General features: G+C 41.2%; 1 protein-coding gene across 1 annotated transcript in view; it reads left to right on the forward strand.

The window, feature by feature from the left end:
• Positions 1 to 21,186, forward strand: part of TRPM7 (transient receptor potential cation channel subfamily M member 7) — a 1,848,525-nt gene that overhangs the window by 1,028,228 nt on the left and 799,111 nt on the right. Inside the window, exon 18 of the mRNA XM_044076371.1 lies at positions 2,895 to 3,023. Within this exon, the coding sequence (XP_043932306.1) occupies positions 2,895 to 3,023 (129 nt within the window). The remainder of the gene's footprint in view (positions 1 to 2,894; positions 3,024 to 21,186) is intronic.

Raw genomic sequence — 21,186 nt, forward strand, 5'->3', positions numbered from 1 at the left:
TCTTCATTTTCGGTGTCAGAAGGTTGCCACACTTCTTTTGAAGATGGAGAAAATGGAGAATACCCCCTGCTTCTAGCAGCTCAGCAAACGAAACAGTTTAACCAAACTTCTCAGAATGGCTTTAATAATAACAGAGGGGGGAGACCAGGAATGAGATGTCAAAGTGAACAGTCAAGTATGGTTCAGCGAGAACAGCACCAAACCACAACGTTATAAACAAGGTAAATGGTGATGTCTCATCTTATTTTGACTGTAATCTTATGTTGTCAATCTATCTGGACATTCGTTTTCTAACAAGGAATTTGGAGTCATGAACTGTGGTTTGAAATTTATACCCACGGTTCTTCCTGGTTTTCACGAGATTAAATGTGCCATCTTTAGGCTGAGTAGAAAGTTACATTTAAAACATTACTTTAAGAATGCTTGTAAAGAATAAATAGTGGATGTAATAGAAAGCAGGCCTAATACCTCATGTGAAAGTTTTTATTCATGTAGCTCAGAAACTGAATTTAATGCTTATACTTATTTTGATACTAGTTGTGTTGAATATGAAAGCACATTTATACCTCCGTTTGTAAATGAGGGTGTATTGCATTTCTTTTTGCTGTTAATAATGAGTATCAGGAGTTTAAAAAGAAAAAAAAAACAGGGCATTGACTACAATTTAACTTTGTCGGAATGGAAAGCGTCACAGGCCCTCAGTAACAGAAGCGATTTAATCTTCAAACCAGCCAACAAGGGAAACAAACTTGTAATGTCTTGTATTCAGTATTTGGCAATGTGTGAAGAACATCTTAGTGATAGAGATGTATATGAAAAAGTGGATATGACTGTATATAATACTGCATTAAAAGAATATGAAGAGTTGTTAAACAAGGGCTTTAGGTTAGGATATTTTACTGAAATGGATGTGAAGAGGAAATTTAAAAGGCTCCAAGATGTCTTACTTCTACTGTCTTCCAAAAATACACAAGCGCCTTACGCAGCCACCAGGTAGACCAATATATAGTCGCAGGTCGAGACTATTTTTTGAATAGAATGGGCCAATTTCATCATAGTTACTTGTTACCTAAAGTATGTAGCCTTTCTTCATATATTCGTAATGTTTGATTTTTTACACAAAGTGAGTGATATCAAATGGAATAGCAAAATGCTCTGGGTTACGCTGGATGTGAAAAGCTTGTACACTAGCATCCGACATAATTTTGGAATTGAAGCTGTTAGGTTCTTTTTGGGAACTAGTCCAGCGACAGAATATATTATAGAATTGTTACATTTTTGTTTGACCAGGAATTTCTTTGAATTCAGTAATGAATTGTAATATCAGAGACAGGGGAACAGCAATGGGGGCAGCTTTTGCCCCCACTTATGCCAATCTGAGTATGGGTTTATTTAAAGTAGAATGTTTATATAGAAGAGAATGTTATCTAAAGTATGTCATCAGATATTACAGGTTTAGATGACCTTATTTTTTGGGTAGAAGGGGGACAAGAACTAGTTAGTGAATTTGTAGCTGGACTACAAAATAACAGATCATAACTGAAGTTTGGTCTGAAGACTGGAACTCGTTTCTTTTTTGGATGTTATACTTGATATTTCAGATGGGAAATATATGAAAACAACAGCTGATAGGAAATGTGAGCATGGTACACAATTCCTACATGGACAGAGTTGCCATCCCTCCCATACTCTCCAAGCTATTTCTTTTGGAGAATTTCTTCGGTTATTCAGATTATGTAATAATGAAAGAGATCTTAAACATGAGTTGGGTAGAACTCTAAATATGTTTAAAAATAGGGGTTATAATCACAAAACAATTAGTAGTAGCTGGGAGAGATTTATAGAGAAGGATAGTAGAAGTAACACAATTTATGGGGGAAGGCAAACACAGAAAACAATGTTTAAAAGAGAGAAAGATGAAACCACTTATTTGGTTACAACATATAGTTGCTTTAGTTCTAAAGTTATAAACCAGATAAAACATTTGTGGAAATATTTAATGTCTTTAAAAGATGTTTCAAAATGGTTAGATGAGAAACTGGTTATTATAAAAAAGGAAAAAATATGCATATTTTTTTTAGTAAGAGGTAGATTTAGTATTCCCCCCAGTAAATATATTACACATTCCTATTTCATATGGTACATCCATTTGTGGCAAGTGTAAAGCCTACAAATATGTGATCAAAGAATTTTCGAGTACATGATAATTTTAACTGCAACACAGAGGGTGTTATATATGCCCTGAGATGCCCCTGTAATACATTTTACATTGGGGAGACTAAGAGCTCTTTTAAAATTAGATTGTTGGAACATGTGAGAGAGATTTTTAGTAAAAAAGCAGAAAGTTCGATAGCTGTACACTTCAATATGTTTCACCATGCAGACAGTAAGAGGCTACAAGGCACTATATTGGAGAAAATAAAGATTCTCAATTTGATTTAACCCTAGTAGAAAAACAGTTGTTATTTAGAGAATCAACTTGCATTTAAAAATTTGACACTTTATCCTCTAGAGGATTAAATGAAGAATGTAATTGGATGCTGTTTATTTAATTGTATAATTAAGTGTTAATTGTTTTGTGTGTTTAAGGCAAGTGTTTTGTAGTGTGTTTTACTCCTTGAAAGCTTTGGCCGAGACGTCTTATTAAAATTGTTTGGAACACTAGTTGATCATTTCTTCTTTGCTACAGTTTTTCCAGTTGTTACAGAATTTGACATAGTTTGAAAATGAAATGTATACAAATTACATGTGACTTGCATTCCTCTGTGGCTAACTCCTGCTTGTACAATGAGCTCATGCAATAATAATTCCTATAACATGTATCTTTTAATTTCTTTAGGTTATCTGATAGTATGATTCTGTTTTTAGTAACACTGTGTTTTTCATCCTTTTAGTTGGCATATCTGGGATTTTTGATGCTTTATACCTTTGTGGTACTTGTGAAGATGGAACCATTTCCTTCAGTGCAAGAATGGATTGTTATTGTTTACATTTTTACATCTGCTATTGAGAAGATCCGTGAGGTATGGTACAGCTTTGTTTTCATGCATAAAGTAAAAAATTATTGCACTATGTTGATATTGTTCAACATCAGTGATATGTTTGCCTAATACTATTTGTCATGTAGTAGCAGATTGAAGTGTAGGTGTGGAAGCATAGGAAAATAGGATACATATCTAGTATAAGGCTTTTGTATTATTTTTCATGAACTATAAAATAATAATGCAATACCAGTAAATAGACACAGCACGATAACAGGAAAACTGCATCTTCACCCCCTTAGAAATGCTTCAGTTTTGAACCATTTTGTTCTAGAATGTATCTTCTGTTTTGCAGATGTTCTCAAGGATTGCAAAATAGTACTGTCCCATGCATCATGTGCTCCTTTGTAGCGAGATGTTGCAGTTAGGAAGAGCTGTTGAGTTGGCTTCTCACACAAAACAAAAGCTTGACAAAGATGATCTTCCGGAAGGGTCATTGTAACAGTAAATTAGTACGTATCAGTTTACACCTTCCAGTTTTTCACTGGTCTGGCCAATTTTCCAAAGCTGTTTCTGTTCACTGAAGGCCAACACTGGTTTTACACCTACAAAGTTACTGATGTAGATGGTGCAAAGCTTTCCTATAAATGGAAGGATTGGCATGCTTTCTTATCAGTTTTCTCACAGCTTAAGTAACTTTAGTCACTCATTTTAGTCCTAGAATTTTTTGTTGTGTAGTCATAAGTGAGGTCATTTTCATTTTTGTTTACGCTGAAAAAGTGATGAAAAATACTAATATAGAAAGATTTTGCCTTTTCCGTTAAATCAGTCAAGGGTGCCTGTTGTAGATAAATTGCTCCTAAAGGAGACTCCTTTGGGTATCATCGCTGTAACTATAAGTCATAACATTTGAGTTTATTTACCTTGTGCATTCTGTGTCTTGGCTGAACTTTTCCACTTGTCTCCAGGGACCAGCTCTGCTATTATACTTGTGAAGTTGCTAATGCAGATGACTTATGACTCCCATTTATGTCCAGTATTATTCTGTACTCCTTTGATTTGTTTTAGCCATTAGAGTACAGTTGGACCCTCAGTTTCATAGCAGAGGTATCGGTCTATGTAGTGGCTAACAGCTGATAGTTTTCCTTTTATCAAAGATTTTCCTATATTAGTTATTTCATCTTGCTTTTTCTCTTCAGGAAAGTAATAGAATCTTCACCTGGATGTCAAAAGTAATAAAAGTTGTGTCTTCTCTTAAATCTGTCATGTGTGCTTTTAGTAGGAAGATAATGCCTAAAGATCTGAGCACAAATATGGGTCTTGCGAAATGTGTTTAAAATTTAATAAGGCTACTTGATTAAAATGCTACAAAGCAATCTCTTCTGCTTAATGGAAAGCAAGTATAAGCATGTGTAATCAATTGAGAAGAAAAGTCGAAGAATAAGGAAGTCTCCAAGCATAAATAGGTTATGCGGAAGAGATGGAGAGAGGTAGAGTTTGTGAGAGAAAGAAAGAGTGGAAAGACAACTGAAAAGGTCGAGAAATCTAGAGAAGCAGTTCTGGTAAGAAGCAAGTCCTTAATGAGATCAGCAAATGATGACACTCAGTTTGAATTTTCCTCAAAAAAAAATAGGGCCCAAAACCCTATCAACAGAGTATTTGTTTTATTTATTTATCTGTTGCATTTGTTTTCAGGAAAGTCAGACTGGGTGTAATACCCCTTTTCAGTGGAGGCCCGAGGCACAAATCTCCATATGATACAAAAAGTATGCACAAAACATTTTAAAAAAATCACAAATTTACAACACAGCAAGCTTATTCAGTACAGGGTTCAGAAACTGATATAGTATTTACAGTTATTCACATATTTTTTTTGTTTGCAAAGAATATGATGTGCCTGCTGAAGGACAAAAATCACAGCTCAGAACAGAACTACAGTGTAAGCATTTTAAACTGGATGGCTGAGTTCAAGTATTGGTTAATGTACAACAGATTTGTGTAATATGTTTAATGGTAGATGCAAGGAGGAGTGTTATATAGGGAGGAGTGGAATTTGTGGAGGATGACAAATTATCTAAAAGGTAATAGAAATGGATAGGCTATGAGTTAAGGTAAAAAAAAAAGTAGAAAATGTAGATAGGTAGTAGTTAGATGTTAGAAGTGAGATTTAGTATCTAAAGTCAACCCAACAAACCCATTTGTTATAAACATTAAAGATTAAATTTGTATGTTCTTCAGCACCTTTGTTGGAGGCATCTTAAGTAATTTTAGAAGCACAGAAGATAACAGATCTAGTAAGTGCAATAATGAATAATCCAAAAAAACACCACAGTAAAGGAAACTATACTTTTGGCCCTCCCACCATCATTAATGCTATAACTACAAGCTGTTCACCAGAAGAATATTTAGTATTGTGCAAGAAACAATCAACAGCAGAGACCAGCATTGGGCTCCCCATCTGAACCCACTTATTTCAGTTTGTAAAATGCAAGAAACTAACCTTCACTGATATTAATTGAATGAAAAAAAAAGATGAAAACAAGAATTTTCCAGCTATGACAGTTGTGTGTGTGCTAGACTGTGTCACAACAGTTCATCTATCATGCCATGGGAACATCTTCTTACAATCTTCTGTTTCTTTTTTTCAGAGGGCATTCTGTTTGCAGACACCATTAATCATATGGGAGAGTTTTTTTTTTTATTTTTGATTTAGTGATCCCTCATCTCCCCCTCCCCCACCCAAAAAACATACGTGGAGGTAAGAATGTCAGAAGAAATAGACAGTTCCTTCTCTCTTCAGCTTATTTACTGATGCAGTGAAAATCAAGCAGCCCTTTAACACCCTAAAAGAGCAAGCAGGTCTTAACAAGGGTCCTAAGTAAAGGCATTATCTCTACAATGACTACAAGGCAGTAACCTCCAGAATGTCAATGGCTGTCTGTGTATCTTTTCATTCCAGGAAATCTGTACCACTGGCCACTTTACCTTTTGACAGGAAATTGAGGCTGCTGCTTGATAAAGTAAGGAAGTGCATACTTCTGTTACCCTGGTCTTGAGAATTCTGAAATGTCTAGCACATAAGTTACTTATTAGAGCTCTGTTTTGAGGTAGATGCAAGAAACTATTGAAACTGCAGGATAAGAGATGAAGAAGAGAAAATAGAAGAACTTAATGATGCAGTGACAAGACTGTGGTTCCCTCAATGAATTGTATATATGATGTCATGTGTTCCTGTTTTATGTGTAGTGTGTCAGGTGTCATTGTGAGAAGACAGACCCAGATGAAGAAAGAAACTTACTGCAAGAATATTAGATACCCCATTAACCAAGGGCATGCCTTTTGGTCGTCAAGCTGATGACATAACAACTGACTTAAAAACAGAAAGGCAGTCCTCTTTTATCATTCAAAGACATTTATAATGTTTTAATTCTTAGTTTCAGAGAAGGCATCCCACAAATAAAAGACCATTTTAAGTGGGTGTACTTGTTTAGTTGAGATCCCAACAAATGTTTTCCAAGTGACTGCATGCTGTTCCTTCACCTTCCTCTTTCCCCAGTACCCTTGGAAGGCAGCTTCTAGTTCTGTTCATCCTCTTGACAGGAAGCGAAGACAGACAGGTGGGTATTACAAACAAAATATCATTGTTTCCTCTTTCCCCTTTATTTGCATTATATTTAGGACCTCTGACAAAGAAAATAAGGGACTCAGAAATTCAAGGATATAATTGGTATGGTAGTCAAGAAAAACTGTAACTATTTGCTGATGATATTATTTTATACCCAACAAAACGAGAAAGACATTACAGTGTTGTGAAACATTTTGAGACCATTTCAGATCTTTTTGGGATACAAAATAAATGAAACTAAAACAAAGGCAATAGCAGTAAATTATGCACACACACACAGATTGGTTCAGGAATATCCATTTTTATGGAGACGTGATAAAATAAAGTATTTAGGAGTACGGATTAAAAGTGATTCTGGTGTAGCAGCCAAGAATATGTGGGAAGAGACTAAACTAAAAACAATACAAAAACCTGAGAAAATGGAAGCTTTGTTGTATGGATATAGTTAGTAAGATACAAGTAGTCAAAATGGTTTTAGTCCCCTTAGTCATATTCACAGGTCAGGCATATTTTTATCAGCCAGAAGAGAAGTTGTGGATAGCAATTAATAAAGAGCTGAAGGATTTTATCTGGGGGGGGTGGCATGAATCAAGTGGGATAAGCTGATTTTTCCAGTAGAACAGGGTGGATTGGGATTACCCAATTTGAAGGGGTTCAGAGCTACACAGTTAAGGCTCCATTACATAGCACAAGCAAAAAACTATAATTCAAACTGGAAAGGGATGATGTTGAAACAAGGGGGAAGCTCAAGAAACAAGGAGAGAATGGGATTTTGGATGCAAGCCTTTAAGGAGAATAACAATAATCATACAAAATATTATATACATAAAGTAGCAGAAAGTATTCTGGGCGGCCACGGTGGTGCAGCGGTTAGCGTTGTCACCTCACAACAATAGGTTTTCTGGTTCGATCCTCGGCTGGGGTGCCTTCTGTGTGGAGTCTGCATGTCCTCCCTCTGATCACGTGGGTTTCCTCTGGGTGCTCCGGTTTCCTCCCACATCCCAAAGACATGCTGTAGGTGGATTGAACACTCTAAATTGGCCCTATGTATGAGTGTGTGTGGGTGTGCCTTCTGTGGAAGGTTGGGCGCTAGGCTGGCAACTCGACACCGTAAAACTCTGCCGCCAATCATGAGTGGACAGGTGATCCGCTGTGGCGACCCCTAACTGGGAAAAGCCGAAAGAAGAAGAAGAAAGTAGCAGAAAGTATTCTAAGAACTAAGCAACATGGGAATGGAGAAAGGAGATTCTGCCAATAGGGATGACTGCAATTAGGGATATAGTCAATAGGCAAGAGGGGGCTGTAATTTACTGGGGGAAACTTGCAAAGGAACCAAGGTATTGAGAGCAAATAACTAGATAGGGAAATATAATAGAATGGGAAGAGGCCAATAATTTATTTGGACTGCAGGTTAGAGATTGCCTCCCTGTCTAGGGTTGATATCCGAATATAAGCAAAAAGAAAGAAATAGGGGGGTCCTAAATGAAAGATAAGCACTGGTAGAATTTTTAGTAAAATAAAGAACAGAAGCTGCCATTAAAAACGGAATGATGAATAGAGCATATAAAATATTGCATGGTAACTATAAATATCAATCAGAGGAGGTTATAAAAGGTTGGGAAAAGAGATTGGATAACCAATTCACAAAGAAACAGTGGGAGGATATTTATTTATTGATTGGGAAAGTCCACTGGGCCAAAAAGTCCTAATGTGAAGTTGTTCCATCTTGCCGTTCATTCTTTACTGATGGATTCGGAGCTGATCCCTTGGCTCTGAGTCGGCACCTACTGAAAAGCTCGAGGATTTCAAGTAGCTCGAGGCCAAATCCCTATCACATGATGCACCATGAGTTACCCCAGATCTAGTTTGCTGCTGCAACTGATCGGAGGTTCCTGACAGCTTGGGCCAGTAAAACTTTAAATACTTTTCTTTTTTCAAAAATTATTGTTAGTTTTTCACTATAGTAGTTAGATATTTAGGTTAGATAAGCTCGTAAAGCTTTATCTACAGAGTTCTCTTCCCTGTGTGCTGTTTCTTAGCTTTATATTTGACCTCATTTTTCTTTATAGGCCTATTTAAATTCTCTGACAAAAAAATTGTTTATTCAATGACCTTTTGTCACATATATTATTACAATAGTATTGTGTGATTACTTAGAGTTATCTTACTTGTTAAAATTCTGTGTGTGTTTGCTTGTTAGCTTTAACTTTAGGCTTGTGTGCATATATTTAGTCTGTTTTTTATAAGGCTTAGTAGTAGTATAGTTAGCCTGTTTTTTATTAGAAGGCTAATTTATATTGCTGTTGTTGGGTGTGTCCATTTCTGTCATGGTTGATGACGAGGACAAATACCCTAAGTCAGGGTTTAAAAAATGCCCTAAATGTGGGCAGACGATGTCTGTTACTGACTGCCATGTGAATTGTGTCTACTGTTTGGGTGACTTGCACTTACAAGAAACATGTTCTATATGCCTTTCTTTTTCCTCTATAGAGTCCTCCAAGCCCCGTTAGGTGACCCATGCTCTTCCGAAATCTCCCCAGAAGCTCCCACTGATGAGGTTCCCAGGAAGAGTGTGTGTAAGAGGAAACATTTGGACTCCCCTCAGGAGTCATTAACATCTGACACTGACTTGGATGAATCAGAAGGGTCCCCACGGCCACCCTCTGAGAATATCTCATTTGCTGAGATACTGGAAATCCTTAGGCAGAGGGGTGACTGACAGTCCACCAACCCTACTGAGGATGAGTAGGTCCTCCTGAAGGCTTTCGGGTCTCAGCCCTCCACCTCTTGGGTGTCTCTGCCCTTCGATGAGCTTATGCAGCTGGTCTCATAAAGGGCATGGTAGTCTCCGGATACTATGGAGCCTGTCCCTAGGAGGCCTAATAAGTTCACATCTGCCCCCCCCCCCCCAGATAAATCCTTCTTGACCAAAGGTGTGCCAGTTGATGCCATGGTGGTGGCGGCAGCCACCAAAAAGGAATTGTCTGAAACTTCCTTGTCTGTCCATCCTCCTAAAAGAGACTCCAGGATCATGGATAGATATGGGAAGTGCATGTTTAGTTCAGCGACTTTTGCACTTCGTTCGTTTAACTATTTAACCCATTTTACGAGACTACAAAGAGATCTCCTTAAAGAGCTGGGAGATGCTCTTCAGGGTGCAGTAGCTGCAGGCACTGCAGACAAAGTTGCCGCCCAGCTTGCTACCCTTAATTCCATAGTGAACTCGTCCATGTGCCTCATTTCATATGCAGCTGATGGAACAAGTAGGGCAGCGGGTACAGGAGTTGTTCTTAGGAGACATTCCTGGATCCGCTTGTGTTCCTTTTCCAGAGCCCTTCAAGTCATCCTTCGTGAATACCCCCTTTGATGGCTCGTCCCTTTTCGGGCCCAAAGTCAAGGAAACTTTAACCAGGTGTGAGCAGGACGGAAAGACTCTGTCTGCCGTCGGGGTCTGTTTTTCCACCCCTACCAGACCCTACCCCAAGGGTCAAAGGGGAGGAAAAATGTGGTTCCGGAAAGCCCAAGGAGCCTTTCAGGACACACGTTTTGAAACCCCCCCTCCAGGGACAGAGGAGGGGGCAATAATGGAAGACGCTGTCCTCGTGGCAGAGGGGGTTTGCAACACCAGGGTGACAAAGATCACTTCTTTGGGAAGCCCTACCAGCCCTCCTGAAAGAGGCCCGACTGTCCTGCTCTGGAGGGAGTCGGGGGTCACTTATCTTTTTACCCAGACGCCTGGCTCAGAATAAACGACAACTGGGTACAGAGTATAATTTCCAGAGGATACTTCATCCCATTCGCCACACTCCCTCCACTGACGAGGAAAATCCCAGACTTTCCACCCAGTTACAGGGAACAAGCAACAGTAGAGGTCCAGACGTTGCTAAGAAAAAGAGTTATCCAACCAGTCCCAGTAGACCAGACAGGATCCGGAACATACTCAAGATTCTTTTTAGTTCCAAAAAAGACAGGGGACTGGAGACCTATATTGGATCTCAGCAGACTAAACAAATCTGTAAAGAAAGAGAAGTTTCGGATGGTCACGCTTCAGTCAGTACTTCCCTTCTTAGGGAAAGACAATTGTATGTGCTCGATAGATCTCCAGGATGCGTATTACCACATAAAAATGGCCAGGCCATCCAGGGATCATCTGTACTTCCGGCTGGGAGCCAATCATTACCAGTTTCATGCCCTGCCCTTTGGTCTCACTACAGCCCCCAGAGTGTTCACCAAATGCATGGCAGTGGTCATGGCTCATCTGAGACGTTTAGGATTCCAGGTGTTTCCGTACCTAGACAATTGGCTCCTTACCGCCACCACCAGGCATCAACTCATTCAGGCCAGAGAGTCCACTCTGTCACTCTGCAATCAGCTGGGCATTACAATAAACTCAAAAAAATCTGCCTTGTCGCCATCGCAGCATATCGTCTTTATTGGAGCAGAACTGGACACCACCATCACCACGCTAAAACTTCCAGTAGAAAGAGTCTTACTTCTCCATCAGCGTGTCCGCATTCTAATATCCAAAAACAAAGCATCAGAAGGTCTAAAATTGTTGGGTATGATGGCAGCAGCAGTTCTAGCCATACCACTGGGTCGTATGCACATGCGGATACTACAGTGACTGTTATTCACTCAATGGTCTTACCAAGAACTCCCCATGTCTCATATGATAATGATCAGAAATTCCTGCAAAAAGAATCTTCAGTTGTGGTTGACCTCACTTCATGTTACAATAGGACAGCATTTGTGCTACCCCCTCCAGCAGCCACAGTGACCACAGATGCTTCCCTGATAGGGTGGGGGGGCATTTTCAGGGAAAGACATGGACCGATCAAGAGACACATCTGCATATCAATGTCCTAGAGATGAGAGCAATACTTTTGGCATTGCAGTACTTCCAGGACTCTCATCCTCTAGGTATGATTGCGATTCAGACGGACAACATGTCAGTGGTCTGGTATTTGAACAAACAAGGAGGAACCAGATCATAACCCCTTTGTTGCAAGGCCCTCAGAGTATGGCAGTGGGCTATTTCCACCCAGCGCTTTTTGTTAGCAATGCACATCCTGGGGGAATCCAATGTGATAGCAGCCAAGTTGAGCAGAGCAATTTTGTTGCCCCACTAGTGGTCCCTCAAGACGGAAATAGCAGACATGATATTCCGCAGGTGTGGGCCAGCCTTGCTGCGACCTTTTTGCCAGTCACATGAACACTAAATGCAGAAGCTACTTCGCCCTGATTCCCCCTCTGGGAGAAGCCCCAAGGGGCGCACTCATTCACGATTGGCCTCCAGGTCTCCTCTATTCATTCCCACCAATCCCGTTGATACCCAAGGTATTACAGAAAGCCAAAGGGAAGGACCATCATTCTAACAGCTCCCTATTGGCCTCGTCAGATTTGTTTCCCCTTCCTTCGACTTCATCTTTTGGAGGACCCCTGGATTCTAGACCCAGTTCCAGATCTTCTGACGCACTCATTGGGGGAACTTCATTCCTCTCTGCAGTCCCTGAAGCTGACAGATTGGCTGCTCCAATTCCCATCATAGCCAGGTTCCATAACCTTTCCAATGAGACAAAGCAAATTCTCCTGTCCTCTCATAAATCCTTTACGAGGAAGCTGTACCTCAGCAAATGGAAAAAAATTCTATATGAGCCTCTAAAAACAATATTGATCCTTACCAAGCCCCTATGGCTTCTATTGTAGAATTCTTAACTATGATATTCAATAAAGGAGCTGCAGCAGCAGCAGTCCGTGCTAACTTTCATCTGGGGTTTGAAGGATTGAATGTTATGTCACACAAATTATCCAAAGCCTTTCTCAAAGGGACCTTTCATATTAGACCACCTGTGAAGTCTCCCTATTATCCATGGAATCTAAATTTTATGCTTTCCCGCATAATTCTTCTGCCATTTGAACCAGTTTCCTCATGTGACCTCAACTTTTTGTCACGGAAACACATCTTTTTAGTGGCTATTACTTCTGCCCGCAGTGTGTCAGAGCTTCAGGCCTTATCCATCAAGCCTCCTTATTTGGTTTTGCATGGTGACAGAGTCTCACTTTGAACAAACCTCTCTTTCTTACCCAAAGTTTGCACTGAAACTAATCTCAACCAAATTATTGATTTGCCAGTTTTCTTCCCCAGCCATTCCAACAATTTAGAGTACATGCTGCACAAACTTGATGTTCACAGACAGCTCAGATTTTATTTGGATAGAACAAAAGATTTCAGGAAATCGGACCAGCTTTTTGTTTCATTCTCAGATTCCAGGAAGGGTATGCCAGTGGCTAAAACAACTCTGTCTAATTGGTTATCTGATTGTATCACCTTTGCTTATTCAGCTGCCAATAAACTTAAAGCTCACTCAACCAGAGCAGTTTCTACATGTGCTTTTTCTGCCAGAGTTCCTATTGATAACATTTGTGCAGCAGCCACTTGGTCAAAACCTCATGCCTTTATCACTCATTACAAAATTGACAGGGCCTCCTTTGGATCCACTGTTCTGAGAAATATACTCCCGTGAGCCACCCGAAGTTGATGGTGCTTGGGACGCTACCCATCATTAAAGAATGAACGACGAGATAGAACAACTTTACATAAAGAAGTTATGTACATGTTCATCGTGTTACCCTGCTGCAGTCATCACACTTGGGTTATCCTGTCGTCAGGCGGTCACGCAGTCGGCTGGAATTCCAAAGTCTTGGTCTGGCGTCGGTTGCTATCGCTTCTTCCCTGACGTCAGTACACCAGGGGTATATATAATGCATCCGACACCATTTTCTTCAGTCTTTCTTGCCGCGCGGTGCCCGAAGCAGAAGCAGTTCGCAAGTGCCGGTCGGCCGACTCCTGAGATTTTCGAAGTCGAATTTCAGATCCGAAGTCTTCATTAAAGCTAAGTACCCCATTGGGGAAACTTTTCTTGCCTCAGACCGATGTCAGAAAAAGTTAACAATTGTATTTCTTGTGGAAGCAAATACCTCATAAGGATTTTCATTCTTACTGCATACCTTGCCTAGGCCCAGACCACGACGTCACTGGTTGTCGTTTTTGTGCTAGGTTTAATAAGCGTACTATAAAAAGACGCTTTGATTTCGCATGACACTACTTCGGTAGAAAATTTAACTACACTATGCCGTCGGAGCAACCGACTTCCGGCGTGCACAAAAAACGCAAGGACAAGGACAGGCAGCCTAGACCCAAGCCAGACTCCGAGGCCTCGGCTGGTCCGGTCTCCGGTTCACCGGTCTTCAGTGAGGCTCCGACACAGACCCTGACTACCGCAGATCTGGAACCCGAGACTGCTTCGGAGCTTTTGGCGGAGAGTACTAGGCTGACGCAGCCATTTTGTTTACCCCCTACCGACGAGACTGCTAATAAAGATGTTGGGGCTGCAGAAACACCTTCGGTTTCTGAAGGTGTCTTCAGACCGATGACGCTCACCATAAAAACGTATCCTAAGACTAAGACTCCTATTAAACCTAAAAAGACTGCACTTCAGTCTCCAGTTCAAGGCCCCATGCCTAAGAAACAGATGCTCAAAATGGCTGAAGATTTGATCTCTTTAATTAGGGGTTCCCAACCCCCACCCGACAAAAGGCCTAGACAAGAGGAAGATTATGCCTCCTCTGAACAAGTCTCTATTTCCTCAGACTCCTCTGAGGACCAAGATTACTCCTTCTCCCCTTATGAAGATTTTGATGCTGAGGATTCCATTCCCACAGCTTCTCCCCCTGAAGACTACTCCTTTAGGGAAACTTTACACACTATGAGGGAACATTTTCACTGGGAAGGTCAGGACTACTCTGACTCAAAGAAAAGGCTCAGAGTGTTTCTTTTACTCCCCCAGCACAGACCACTTTCCATCCCCCCAGTTTTAGACATTGTGGATGATGTTTACTTAGAATCCAGTTTGAACCCAGATTCTCTGCCTCCTGCTCCAGCCAAACCTGACAGATACTATAGAGTGCCTGATTCCCACAAATTCCTTTATAAAAGCCCTGTTGCTGATCCAGAGACTATCTCCCAAGGTCCCAAAGGGGCTAAGGCTTCTATGGCAAAAAATCCTGTACCCTCTGAAATGGACTCCAGAGCACTAGACAGGTGGGGGAAAAAGGTTTACACCTCAGCCACTCTAGCTATGAGGGCACTAAATTGCCAATTTCACATGCTAAAATATCAGCAATTCCTAATGTCTCAGTTAAAACAAAAAATGAGCACACTCCCTCAACAGTCTGAATTGAAAGAAATGCAGGATCTGTTACATGCAACTGAACAGGTGGGCAAACATACTTTACAATGTGGTTTTGATTCTTTGGAGGCTTCCTGCAGAGCAGCTGTCACTGGGTCTGTTATACATAGGCATGCTTGGTTAAAGGAACAAACTCTGCCTGACCATGATAAAGCAAAGCTTCTGGATGCTGCCTTACAGCAGGATGTTCTTTTTGGAGTTAAAGCAGAAGAAGTCTTAAAGAAAATGGAGGATAAGGCAAAATCTATGCAGACAGTCAAAGAATTTCTACAGGTACAGCCCCCTCGCTTCAGCAGAAATTGGCCAACAAAAAATTGGTCCTTTCCAGCTACTAACAGACCACAGAGGGGTAAATACAGATATCCAAGAGGCAGAGGACAGCCACAAGCCCAGTACAAACCTCGACAATGGGGCACTGCAACACAGAAGGGAGGGGAAGACAGGTCCCAAACTACCAGAAGGCAAACTCAGTGACTTGCACCTCATCTGGCCAATCAACACTGTCTTGGCAGCCCCCTTGGGAGGAAAACTCGCACTTTTTTCAGACAACTGGCACATTGTCACAAAGGACAAATGGGTCTTGGACATAATTTTACTCGGATACAGATTCCATTTTCACACCTTGCCAATGAAAAGAGGAATGCCAAACTTGCCACAAAATCAATGGGCAGAGGCACAAAAACAAATTACAGCTCTTATGGACATGAGAGCCATTCAACTGGTACCTACTCCAGAGCAAGGCCAAGGATTTTACTCAAGACTCTTTCTAGTTCCCAGAAAGGACAATGCCTGGAGACCAATTCTGGACCTTTCAATTCTAAACACCTTCTTACAAGTACCCAAATTCAAGATGCTAACACTACAGCAGCTTCTTCCCATGTTGGGCAAGAAAGCATGGCTAGTAACGTTGGACCTCAAGGAGGCATACCTGCATGTCCCTATCAGACAAAGTTGCAGAAGACACCTCCGTTTCATTGCAGGTTCAACCCATTACCAATTCTCTGCACTGCCCTTTGGCTTATCTACTGTGCCCAGGGTCTTCACAAAATTCCTGGCACCAGTAATTGCATACTGCAGACAAAGAGGAATTCAAATATACCCATACCTGGACGACTGCCTCATCCAAGCAGAAAGCAAGGACACCCTCTTACATCATCTGGCTTTTGTAAAACATCTTCTAAGTTGCCTGGGGTATACAGTAAACGAAAAGAAATCAAAACTATTACCCTCACAAAACATGACATTCCTGGGTGCCAGCTTGAATACAGCGACCCAGAAGGCTTATCTGACGCCAGATAAACAACTACAACTGACTCAATATTTCAAAACAATGGCAACAAAGACCCAACTACCTGCAAGAAAAATTCTGCAGGCCTTGGGCTTCATGGCATCTTGCATACTACTAATACCATTTGCAAAGCTGCATATGAGGAAATTACAGTGGTACCTAAAAAGCGTATGGTCTCAACACAGCCACAGCTTGGACACAATGATATCTTTCATTCCCTGCCTACAACAGGAGTTTCTATGGTGGTCACAGGCATGTCACCTCAACAAGGGTCAGCCTTTCACCTTGCCCCCAGCCAGGCAAACTATGACAACAGATGCATCGGACTACGCCTGGGGGGCACACATGGCAGGACAGTGCGTTCAAGGCATATGGACTGCAGATCAAAGGAATCTGCACATCAATCAAAAAGAGATGCTAGCTGTACAGAATGCTCTGACAGTCTTCAAGAATCTATTACATCCAGGACAATGTACAATAAGGACGGACAACACCACAGTAATGTGGTACATAAACAAACAAGGGGGTACACACTCCTACCCTCTATGCAGGCTAGCAATGACCTTGTGGAACACAGCTCTGGCTTACCAAGTTCAGTTACAAGTGCAATTCCTGCCAGGAAAAAAGAACACATTGGCAGACGACCTCAGCAGAAACATCATGGATCCCCACAAGTGGAAACTGGATCCACAAGTATTTGCAATGATAACTCAAAAATGGGGCCTTCCAGACATAGACCTGTTGGCCAGTCCTCAAAACTATCAACTAACAAAATTTTGTACAAGGACACTTCACCATCAAGCTTGGAAAGTGGACGCACTCTCATTCAGTTGGAAAAATCTGACAGTATATGCCTTCCCTCCATTGCCTGTCCTCACAAAGGTGCTTCTTAAAGTCAAAAAGGAGAGACCACGACTGATACTCATAGCCCCAGACTGGCCACGCCAGCACTGGTACCCACTATTGAGGAATATGGCCCAGGGCCCACCTTAGATTTTACCACAAATTGCCCATTTGCTCACACAGCAAAACAATCAGATTCTTCACAGCCAACTCAAAACCTTAAATCTGGCTGCATGGCAAATCACCTAAACAACCAGCCAGCTCCTCTTTCCCAAGCAGTTATGGATGTTATTCTGGAAGCTAGGAGGCCCAGCACCAGGAAGGCGTATTCGGATAAATGGAAAAGGTTTTGCGCCTGGAACCAAGCTAAAGGCCAAAACACACTTCAGCCTCGCATGCCTCAGATTCTACAGTATTTAACTGAGATGTTGCACAAGGGACTTTCTTTTTCTTCCATTAAAATCCATGCATCAGCTATTTCAGCCCACTACAACACGGATCCACCCTTATTTTCGCATCCACTTCTAAGGCAGTTCCTCAGAGGGGCAAAAAACATTGGGCCCCCCAGGAGAGCACGTACACCAACATGGGACCTCAATTTTGTTCTGGAAAAACTTACGCTACCTCCCTTTGAACCAGCTTTCTCTGCAGATCTACAGTTTCTATCATGGAAGACTGCCCTGCTGCTAGCAATAACATCATATAGAAGAGTCTCAGAGCTGCAGGCACTAATGGCAGTGGAACCTTTCCTCATTTTCCATCAAGACATAGTTTCTCTACGAACTAATCCTTCCTTCATGCCTAAGGTGGTTTCCAGTATGGCTTTAAATCAAACCATCCACTTACCCACCTTCTTCCCAAATCCACAGAACAAAGGAGAAAGACTCCTGCATTCCTTGGACATTCACAGGCAACTTCGTTACTACTTGGATAAAACTAAGGCTTTCAGAAAATCTGACCAGCTCTTTGTATCCTATGCTACAGCTTCACAAGGGAAAGCCATATCAAAACAGACCATTTCCAAATGGATAGGACATTGCATTCATTTTTGCTATACCCATCATGGAAAACCAGTACCTGCTACCATTAGGCCCCACTCTACCAGGGCAACAGCTACATCTACAGCCTTCATCAGGGGGGTTCCTACCAAGGAGATTTTGGAAGCTGCAACTTGGAGTTCAGTACACACCTTTACCAAACACTATCACTTACCACTTTACTCCAAGACTAGAGCTGGCTTTGCCACTGCAGTTCTGCAGGGCCTCCTAGCCTCCTCTAACCCTCTATAACTCCTCCACCCATCCTTAGCTTTGGGATTCTACCCAAGTGTGATGACTGCAGCAAGGTAACATGACGAACATAGTACAGTTTTGTACCTACCATAAATGTAGATGTTCGAGTGTACACCCTGCTGCAGTCCAGGTTACCCTCCCTCCATCCCCTCTGATCTAACTGGCTAAAATCTCTACAATACCTTCCTGATGTATTTGCTTATAGCTGGAGGGATTTTGTGTTTGTGCAAAAATTACTTAATTTGGTACTAATTACTGACCACCTTTTTGGGGGCACCTGACATCTGGGGCAAGAAAAACTGAAGAAAATGGCGTCAGATGCATTATATATACCCCTGGCATACTGACGTCAGGGAAGAAACAACAGCAACCGATGCTGGACCAAGACTTTGGAATTCCGGCCGACTGCGGGACTGCCTGACGACAGGATAACCCAAGTGTGATGACTGCAGCAGGGTGTACTCTCGAACATCTACATTTATGGTAGGTACAAAACTGTACTTTACCGTAACGTTCCATGTGAGTTGTTCATCTTGCCTTCATTCTTGCATCCCTCCCTCCTACACCCTCCTGAGCTTTCAGAAGACCGAGATGCTAGATCCTTCCTGGTCACTCAACCCTTCTGTACTTTCTCTCTTATGGAGTTATAGAATGACATATGGTATTATTTTACGCAGCAAACAAGATCTGATGTAACTCAGGGTGCATCATGGGATAGGGACTTGGCCTCGAGCTACTTGAAATCCTTGAGGTTTGCAGTAGGTGCCGATCCCTCGGTTCCGAACCCATCAGTAAAGACTGAAGGCGAGATGACCTTCGATAACCACATCACCACAACAGTCAGGAAATCCTTCTGTTTAGTACACTTCATCACTAAGGGCTTTTCATCCAGAAAAAAGGAGGTCATTGTCCCATTGTACTCATCCCTCATTAGACACATTAAAATGCCCCATTTGGTCTGTACCTCACAAGACACCTGCAACAGCTGGAAAGGCCACAGAAATGTCTCACTAAAAGAATCACAGGCCTAAAGCAGTTGCCCTATGCTGACCATCTAAAAAAACTCCAGCTGTACTCTGTGGCATATCGTCTACTCAGAGGCGATCTCTGCCTAACATACAAGGACATGTCAAACCCAGAGACTCCCCATACTCTGGAATAGACTACCCATACATGTCAAGCAGAGCACCTCCTTGGCCCTCTTCAAAAGGAACCTTGACGATTGGATGGGAGATAGGAAATTCACACCGGGGATCACGTCAGTCACCCTGCTAGACAGGGGTCCAGGGAAGTAAATATTGTGGGAAGAAATACCAGGGAATTGTTATGGCTAGGCTTGTATAAGCCCTAGGGCCGATAGCCTAGTACTAACCTATGAACAACTCACATGGAACGTTATGGTAAGTACATAACTTCTTTTTTTCAGTGGAGGCCTGGAAAGGGGAAAAGCTCCAACAATTACAGACATTTTTAAATTTCAGATTAGACATTACTAATTGTAGCAGAGTTACAAATGAAAAGCATAGAAATGTGGCTGACATGCACCAAGTAAAAAAAAACTTTTCAATCATTGTGTCTTGGTTTAAGAAAATTATGTTCAAACATTCCATGAAATATTTTATGAATAGTATAAGTTAAACTGAATAGTAATAAAGGGGAAATGGAAGCATAAGAAAGGAAAAAGATTGAGTACTAAGGATTGTTTGTGTCTTTCGGCTTTTCCCGTTTAGGGGTCGCCACAGCGGAACTCTGGTCCGCTAATGATTGGCAGTAGATTTTTTTTACGTACTGGCTTGCTGGGCCTAACGCACAACCTTCAACGAAGGAACGTCCATTCACACATGTCGCTACACAGAAGACGCTCTAACTGAGAATCGAATGGGCAACGTCTAACTGTGAGGTGACAATGCTACCGCAGCACCACCACCGCAGTCCGATTGAGTACTAAGGTAAAAAAGGAAATTGTTAGTGTAAATATATGTACATCTCTCAAATATGCAACAAAATCTAGAAGGTTTAGGATTTTTGCTTATAAATGTTTTCATAGATATTTTTATACTCCAAGTAGATGCCACAGAATTTTTCCTTAGGTAGACCACTTTTAAGGGTTTCCTGCGTTAAACACTGTCGGAGATGCTGGGTGAGTAGATTGGTATGACGAGGGGAATGATTTTTTTCTGAGCTATGATAAAGAATCAGAATTTCCTAGGCATGGGAAGGCCTTGCTCTGTGCGAGTATGGTGGCTGCCAAAAAAAGCAGTTACCAGAAAATGGAAATCAAAATCTAAACCAACTATATTAGAAGTAGTGAATATAGTAACAGAGATAAAACAACTGGAATTGAGATCTTTAGAAGAGGTTAGGAGCAAACTCCATAGGAAAAAAAAGGAAATTGTGGGAACAATACATACAGGGGAGGAATGAGGTTTAAAAGAAGGCAGGACTTAAATGAGCTTTGTAATGTTTGACTGAAAATTATTGTGTAGATTATAAGTGATGTATAATGTTTGCACCTGGGAGTGTGTCAGTACGGTTTGTGATGTAAAATGCTTGCAACTAGGATTCTTTCAGTGTGGTTTGTTTTCATTTATATAAATGTATGATTGTATATGTTGTAAGTGATGGTTTAATAAAGATGTTTCTTATTTAAAAAAAGGGGGCAGGAATTGAATAATTATGTAGTGCTGCTTTGGTTATATGATATATAGCCATATATGTGAAGTGTAATGTTTGTTAATGTTAATTTGTTAATTCGGTCTGATTACTTTGGTATAAATGTAAATTTGCCTATATCACAAATGATAATTCAGTAAAGGTGTGTTAAAAAAACAATAGATCATTGTTGTACAGCAGAATTTCTAAAGCACTCATCAGCTTCATTCTGTCTCCCGATCTTAGGTAAAATAGA

The sequence above is a fragment of the Protopterus annectens genome, chromosome 7.part0 (assembly GCF_019279795.1).
Source record: "Protopterus annectens isolate FY-2018-M chromosome 7.part0, PAN1.0, whole genome shotgun sequence".
NCBI classification, from domain to species: Eukaryota; Metazoa; Chordata; order Ceratodontiformes; family Protopteridae; genus Protopterus; species Protopterus annectens.